General features: G+C 39.7%; 1 protein-coding gene across 8 annotated transcripts in view; it reads left to right on the forward strand.

Moving 5' to 3' along the window:
• Positions 1–6,811, forward strand: part of SULF1 (sulfatase 1) — a 162,582-nt gene extending 155,771 nt beyond the window's left edge. For 5 of the 8 annotated variants that reach the window (XM_033437540.2, XM_033437541.2, XM_033437542.2 and 2 more), the window contains one exon: positions 5,743–6,811. In XM_033437540.2, the coding sequence (XP_033293431.1) occupies positions 5,743–6,413 (671 nt within the window). In that variant the 3' untranslated portion in view covers positions 6,414–6,811. The remainder of the gene's footprint in view (positions 1–5,742) is intronic. The other 3 variants (XM_049700459.1, XM_033437547.2, XM_004274944.3) reach the window with 2 other exon arrangements.
• The last annotated feature ends 1,720 nt before the right edge of the window (positions 6,812–8,531 follow it).

Here is an 8,531-nt window from a genome sequence, read left to right on the forward strand (position 1 = left end):
AACATGGGCGTGCATGTATTTTTTCAAATTAGAGTTTTCTCCAAATATATGCCCAGGAATGGGATCACTGGGTCCTTTAGTTTTTAAGGAACCACTTTTGGTTTTTTTGACTAATTTGCCCCTGTGGCCACGGTGCGTTCCTTGTAGACAGTTACGGGTGTCATAGCTGTGTGTTAGAGGCTACAAAGTACTGTGGTTAGAGCACAGACACTGAAGCCACCCTGCCTTGGGTTCAAATCCCAGCCTCACTAGTCAGAAGCTGAGAACAGAGCCTAACATATAGCAAGCCCCAATGATGATGGGTATTCTTAGTCAGGTATACTATGGGGGCCCAAAACATTCACATGAAGAAAGCGGTATGTGAAAGGGGGTAATGAGTGATAAAAGAATGCTACTCTATTTTATAAGAAACACAAAAAGATATTCATCAACACCAACACCATCTCCATCATCACTCATTGGCAGCCCAGAGTCCAGCACACGAATGCATTTTCTGAACCATCCAAACCTCTTGAGATCAGAAAGGAAAAACACAGCCTTCACTGCCCTGCTCTGTGTTGTCCTAAGGAAGCTGCCCCCGGGTCTCTTCTCTCAGTCACATCTCAGGGCTCCGTTTTCTTTTCAAGCTGTCTTGCTAGCACTGTTGGACTTTTCTGTTTAAGGCACTAGACCAAGAGATGGGTCAAAGCCAGGGTTTGGAGTTCAAGGGGCTGGAGGTGAGGTCGGCTTCCTAAGACGAAGAGGGGACCTGTGTCAGGGCTGTTAAAGGTGTGGGTCAGGACCAGGAGCCCTGGGGGCTGCTGTGCAGTTTGCACCCTGAAAAGAAGTGTGCCACGGAGGGACAGCTAGGCACTGAAATCCAGTTTCCATTATCCCCAGTGGATTAAGTCATTTGTTAAATGCTGCCAGTACACAGAGAGCAATTTCAGAATTGCTAAATCACACTACTGCAAAAACAAACCTGCTGTCTGGAGTTCAGTGTGTTTTTCAATTGTTTCTCTTTTGATTAACAAAAAACAGTGCTACGTTCAAAGTTATCTGGGCTTGTTCTGTGCCCCGCCCTCTTTGATTATGGTTATGTTATTCATTTGAAATAAAGTAAGGTTTGTTTATTTGTTTGTATTCCATTCTAGGTTCTTTTTATCTTCATCATTATTCATTTGATTTTGGTTTTTAGTATGTAAGGCCTTCACCTAGCTCCAAAGTCAAAACTGCAAAAAGCATAATTTATTCAACTGCTCTTTTATGTATTATTCAGTTATTTTCATATTTTACAATTACAAATAGTACTGCAATAACAGGCCTTGTGCAAGTGTAATTTCATGTTGTTGAGAATATCTTCAGAGTAAATTCCTAGTCATGAATTGGTGGGGTTACTCTATCAACAGGTAAATGCATATGTGGATGTATTAAATACTGCCAAATTCTCTTCCATAAGGGTTACATTCCCATCATCAATGTATGACAGTGTTTGCTTTTGACAGCTGTCAGGCTTTTTAATTTTTTTCCAATCAAATAAGAAAGAAAGGGTATGTCAGTATGGTTTTAATTTGTATTGCTCTTATTATGAGCAGAGTTGCACATATTTTTGAAAGTTCAAAGGACATTTTACATATTTTGTATATTATCTGGTTATGTCTTTGACCATTTTTCTGTCTGATTTCTGAAAGAATTATCAGGAAGAATTCTTTATTTTTTATGGAAGTATAGTTGATATACAATATTATGTAAGTTACAGGCATACATTATAGTGATTCACAGTTTTTAAAGGTTATACTCCATTTATAGTTATTATAAAGTATTAGCTATTGGGAAGAATTTGTATCTTTATGATGCTGAGTCTTCTATCCAAGAGCAAAGGACATGTTTCCATCTGGCTAAGTATACTTATGGGTCTTTCAGGGGCTTTTAAAGTATTTTCTTAAAGGTTTTGCACATTCTTATTAAGTTTATTTATAAGTACTTTATCTTCTTTGTTCCTATTGTAAATAGGGTTTTCCTCCATCCTTAAAACCTCTACTTGATTATTGTTTGTGTATATGAGGGCTGTTGGTTTCCGTATATTAACTTTACATCCTGCTACCTTTAAATTTTTTTTTTTGAGTTAACTTTGTCATGGATTTTCTTGGATTTCCCAGATACACTACCATACATTTGCAAGTAGAGATAGCTTTGCTTCTTCTCCCACTTGTGTGTCTCCTATTGATTTATCTAATTGGATAAACTAATGCTTTCAGGACAATGTGACCTTGTCCCTGTTCTTAATGAAAAGACTTCCAGGATTTTCCCATGAAGTGAGAAGCATGTTTAGGACTAAGATATTTACATTTTTATGACGTTAGGGAAATAGCCATGCATTCATTTTTTAGTGTTTTTATCAATAATGAGTGTTGAATTTGTCAAAAGCCTTTTCAGCATCTATGGAGACATGCAGATCATTTTTCTCTTTAGATCTACTAATATGGTATATTGTATTAATAGACTTGCTAAGAATGAACCAACTTTCCATTGCAGTAGGTCATCATGTGTTATTTTCTTAATATAATACTGAGCTCTCTTCACTAATATTTAGGGTTTTTGCATCATCTTAATAAATGATTTCAGTCTGAAATTGTCTTTCTGTTTATGCTAGCATTCTCTTTTTAGGTTTTGTACTGGTTTCCTATTACTCTTATAACTAATTACCCCAGTGCCTTAAAGCAACACAGATTTATTCTCTGACATTTCTAGAAGCCAGAAGTCTGAAATGGGTTTTACTGGGCTAAAATCAAAGTATCAGCTGGTCTACGTTCCTTCTGGGGGCTCTAGGGAAGAATCCATTTCCTTGCTTTTTCCAGCTTCTAGAAGCTGCCTGCATTCCTTGTTCATGGCCCTCTCCTCCATCTTCAAAGCTGAAAATGTAGCGTCTTCAAATCTCGATACCTACCTCTACCCCACCCCCGCCAACATACACACCCCTTTGCTTCCGAGGTCACATTTTCTCTGACTCTCCTGCCTCCCTTTTTTCTAAAAAGGACCTTTGGGATTACATCGGCCCCACCTGGCTGCTCCAGGATAACCCACCCCCCCAATCTCAAAATCTATAACTTAATTCGCATCTGCAAAGTCCATTTTGCCATGTAAGGCAACGTACCCAGTTTCCAGGGATTAGGAATGTGGACATCTTTGTGGGGTGAGTCCACTATTTTGCCTACCACAGCTAACAGTGTTATACTTGCTTCGTTAAAAAGTTTGAAAGTGTTCTTCGATCTTCTATGCTCTGGAACAGACTGTAGAGCATTGAGATTCTCTTTTCCTTGAAGGTTTAGTAAAATTCTCCTGTGAAATCATAGAGACCTGGTGCTTCTTTGTAGTGTAATTCTTACAAGACTGATAGAAATTTCCTATAGTAGTTCTTATAAACTTATATAAAGGTTATAAACCTTTCTTTTCCTTCTTTGGAAATTGTTCTGTGTAAGCTTTCTATCTCTATTGGGTCAATTTCAATAAAATGTATTTTCCTAGACAATTATGTGTTTCATCTAGGTTTTCCAATCTGTTCACTTTAATGTCTGCAACATAGTTGCTTGTGTTTTAAGTTTTGTGTATTTCAATGATTATTTCTCCCTTGTTATTTTCTATTTTGTATATTTGAAATTTCTCCCCTTTTTCTTAATTAGGTAAGCTAATGACTATCTGTTTTGATCCTTTTTTTTAAAGAACCAGGATTTTGATTTATTAATTAGATATGTCATTTTTTTTCTGTTCTCTACCTCATTAATTTTGGTTTACTCCTGGATCTGATAAATGTGTTAAATGCTCACCATCAATCCTTTTGCTGAAGTTTCCCCAGTGATTTCTTGGTTGAATGAAACTCATCCTCTAGGAGACTGCTCAAGATGAACTGATGTGTGCAGTATTCTCTGCACCCTTACATGTTTGAATCTGTCTTTCTGTAGCCTTGATAGTTGAAGGAGAGCTTGACTGAATATATGATCCTTGGTTCCTACTTTAATTTCTGATTTAAGGTGACTTTTACATCCTTGGATGCTTGATTGAGAAGATTCAATTTACTTAGCAGTGTTACGCTGTGGTTGTCTTCACATTTATTTTGGCAGGGGCATTTTCATAAGATGGTAGACTTTTTATTCTTATTTTCTATTTTCTCTTCAAATAATATTGTTTATATTTAGACTGCTTCTATTAATTTCATGGACTTCAAGTATTTACAAGATGTCTAGTTTAAGAAGATCCTTTTCTGTGTAACCAAGTATACTTTCTTTTTACTTTTTTATTTTCTTATTATTGGGGGATGGGATTGTAAGAGGTTGTGTGTCCTCGAATTTCTTTGTTTCTCTCTTTTTCTTGCAGGACCTGAAATTTCCCCCCTTTGGCTTCCTTTTTCTTTTATCGCCAGTTTCCAAAGGCTGTTTCTCTCTTCCTTTGTCTCCTTTTCTCCCTGAAATTATGCCTTTCAAGACCGCCACCTCGATTCATGTGCCCTTCTAGGTCTTTTCCTCATTGTCAGTACCGCGATTTACCAAGACTCTACAGTGTTTTATACTTCAGGTTAACATTCTTTCCAGCAATGGTTTCAAATCCATTTTTGACTTCATTCTCTCTTTCTTCTTTTCTCTTGTATGCAGTCTTCCCAGGGCTGGTGCCCAAAGTGTGACATACAGCTCTACTGGGATTTGGTATTAACTTTTTTTTCACTTACAGGTGATTTGAAGATTCTAGAATTCTCTATCTTCTGGTTATACTAAGGGTGTGGGTTTTGTATAGTTTTACTCACTCTTCCTGCTAATCTGTATTGCTTTGTGGGTAGTTCATTGTATTCTTGGGCGCACCTAGAGAAAAGCTGTTGTTTTCTGCATAACTATAGTCATCTTAGTGATGTAGAAAAATCCGAGACAGAGAAAGCTGGTGTATTCTTTGCATGCTGTGAAAAACCACTCAATGATGGATTTATCTAAAGGATAGAACTTTTAGGGCAAAAAAGCAATCAAAGAAATAGATCCATTTACTGTGAAGAGTTTAATTGCATTCAAATGTGCTTTTATACTGAGTGTCAGGGAATATAAAATAAAAATATCTTACTAAGCGTTGCCTATTACATTAAATTACTTTGACTTTTTTTTTTTTTTTTTTTTTTTTTGCGGTATGCGGGCCTCCCACTGTTGTGGCCTCTCCCGTTGCGGAGCACACGCTCCGGACGCGCAGGCTCAGCAGCCTTGGCTCACGGGCCCAGCCACTCCACGGCATGTGGGATCTTCCCGGACTGGGGCACGAACCCGTGACCCCTGCCATCGGCAGGCGGACTCTCAACCACTGCATCACCAGGGCATTCATCCAGCAGCCCTATAAGTAGTAAAGGTTTTATCACACAACTATTCCCACATGTGGCAGATGAGGGACCAAGACTCAGAGAGACTCATTCACTTGACTTCCTGATTGCACAGGAGACTTGAGTAGAGCCAGGAGTAGAACATAAGCCCCCCGACCGGTAATACCAGTGTATTTCCAGTACCAGCCAAGCCTGGTCATAGAAGTTCTCACTCATTCGATCTTCTTTCCAAATTTCATTATCATTCAGTCACTTCTGTAACCTTAGGCCCCTCCTTGACAACAAATTACTAGGGAAACATACTTTTTAGTGTTTTACTTCAAATTGACTTGTACCGCAAAAACAATGTAAGTTATTTAGCCAATAAGTAGGAAATATTTTCTCTACTAAGGATCCACCTTCATCTCTTTTCACAGAGGACAGTTATGGGACGGATGGGAAGGTTAGTCAGCCCAGTCTCACTGCAGACGTCAACTGGCAAGGCCTGGAGGATCTATACAGTGTGAATGGAAGCATCTACGAGGACAGACCGAACTATAGACTTAGTCTGGTTGACTGGACTAATTACTTGAAGGCTGCAGATAGAGTATTTGCACTGTTGAACAGTCACCATGAGCAAAATAAAGCAAATAAGACTAAAAGTGCTCAACGTGATGGGTTCCTGGCTATGTCTGCTGAGCTCTCGGCACCAGCAGAGTCAGATGAAGACCCGAGGCATAGGGTTGGAGAAGCACCTCCTTTGACCTTGCCGGCTGACCTTCCCACCCTGCATTCCAACCGACCAACATTCAGCCCAGAGAGTAAACTTGAATGGAATAACGACATGCCCGAAGTTAATCGTTTGAATTCTGAACACTGGAGAAATCATAAAACGGACAAGCGGTTGGAGCATGAAGGGATCAATCTTCTTGAAACTGATTTCGGCGGCGACGGCACGAGGACGGAGCTGGTGCAGCCCGGGCCCAGGCACCAGAAGGGACTTCCCCAGGATGGTCCTCCAAGAGAAGATGCTTCTGAAGTTCGGCTGCATCTTACCGCGCATCCTGATGTTGACTCCATTCATCGGGATCAAAGCGTCCACCAGTAGGAGCAGCCTATTTCCTCCTGCAGCCAAGACGGGATGTCAGACCAGGTGGAGAAGAGTCACAGGAGGCGGGACTTACAGAGCCCGGAAGGCGGTGCCTCCTTTCCAGTCTCCTCTGATTAGATGCCATGTTACCTTACCCTAAACACAGTATTTTTTTTTTTTAACTCTTTCTTAGTAAACTAATAAAGGCAATCATGACAACCGACATTCCAAACTCCCCCGGGTCCTCCCCCGGGTACGCCCGTGCAGCGGAAGTCAAGTGCGCATGCGAGCGGTAGCGCCCAGGGACTCTGTCCTAAGTCGCTATTCGTCCAGAGTAGAAAGACAGGTGGATTTGTGGGGTTTTGATTGTTTGGGGGGTACTAAAACAGTATTATCTTTTGAAAGTTGTAGGGACATGATGGCTAGAATTGTGCCTTTCTGAGTTTCTGAAACTTGACATCATCGGTGAAATCTCAATCCATTTTCCACGGCCTGCGAAGTGTGGTTTTGATTCATTTTTAACCACTGGAATTTTTCAAGGCCCTCGTTTTTAGCTCAGTGATTTTGCACTTTGAGATCGGAATGCCATGTCTATTTGGTTAGTCTTATTTTTTTTCCAGACGTGTCAGTCTCACTGCTTGCTCTCAGTGTGACAAAGGAAAATGGACCCCCAAGGGTGACACACAGTATGGTTCACATATTGTTCAACATACGCTTTTGCCAGAAAATAATGCATGTGTTTTACCTCTCCTTGCTAAAACTGATTAACAGAAAGGCATGGCTAAGGATGTTGGCAGTAAAAATAAATAAACAAAACAAAGATTGCCTGCTTACTCTGTGCCTAGCCTCAAAGTGTTCATCATATGCTTAAAATTGCTAAATTTTTATTATTTTCTTAACAGCATAAAAGGACAAGACTTTTTTTCATCTTTGTTTTGTTTTCTTGACTTGGCTAATAAGCTTAAGTGTTAAGAAAATATATCTAGTTATGAATTTATATAAGGAACTCTTTCAGTAAAACAAACTCATGAATGTTTCATAATTTAAATGCACCGTATGTGTTGTATGATTATTGTTGAGGCCTTCACTAGGTTCTGATTTTTTAAAAGCATAATTCAAAACTGCTTTTGAAATTCTGTGTTCTTGAAAATATTCTTGTCATGTATTAGATGTTTAAATACCAGCAAAACGATTATTACCTCATTGAAAGTTACCAGTATCCTAGCCAACTTCCCAAGAAGTTTTTTTTTTTTAGCTTAACAGTAATTTTTGTTTTATTTTTAGATGATTCAAATGCATAGGTAAATTATGTTTCCTTTACGTGTTTAAGGTGAACTCTTTTAAAGAAATTTAATATGTTATAGTTGAATCTTTTGATAACTTTAAGTCTTTATCATAGACTCTGTACATATGTTAAAATTAACTAGCTCTTTATCAGATGTGTGTGTCACCGGCTGAATGACAGATGAAACATATTTATGGTCATGAATGATGTGCTTTGTAAAAAGGTTTCAAGTTATTAGGAATCATACTGTGTTTTTTAATCTTGTGTAATATTCTGTGATACTTTTATAGAACAATTCTGGCTTCAGGAAAGTCTAGAAGCACTATTTCTTGAAATAAAAGTTGTTTAAACTTTACCTGTTTCAGCGAAATGAACTTAACCAAGTTTTTTTTTTTGCGTTACACGGGCCTCTCACTGTTGTGGCCTCTTCCGTTGCGGGGCACAGGCTCCGGACGCGCAGGCTCAGTGGCCATGGCTCACGGGCCCAGCCGCTCCGCGGCATGTGGGATCTTCCCGGACCGGGGCACGAACCCATGTCCCCTGCATCGGCAGGCGGGCTCTCAACCACTGCACCACCAGGGAAGCCCCCAACCCAGTTTTTTGGTATACTCATTCCTTGCAAGTAAACTGGAGTCCTGATCTCAATGTACCAATACGTGATTAAACATTAGCCTTACCTGTAAAATTGATCCAAAGTCAGTGTGTTATAGAACACTCTCAGATTAATGATTTCCACATGGATTTGCCTCATTGCTGTCCAGTGGTATGTGGCAGAGGCAACCTGAGGGCCGCTTCCCGGGCAGGCATGTGGGCAGCTTGCACAGGGCCAGCGCTGGGTTAATTTCTCTACT

The sequence above is a fragment of the Orcinus orca genome, chromosome 17 (genome assembly GCF_937001465.1).
Source record: "Orcinus orca chromosome 17, mOrcOrc1.1, whole genome shotgun sequence".
In the NCBI taxonomy this organism is placed as follows: domain Eukaryota; kingdom Metazoa; phylum Chordata; class Mammalia; order Artiodactyla; family Delphinidae; genus Orcinus; species Orcinus orca.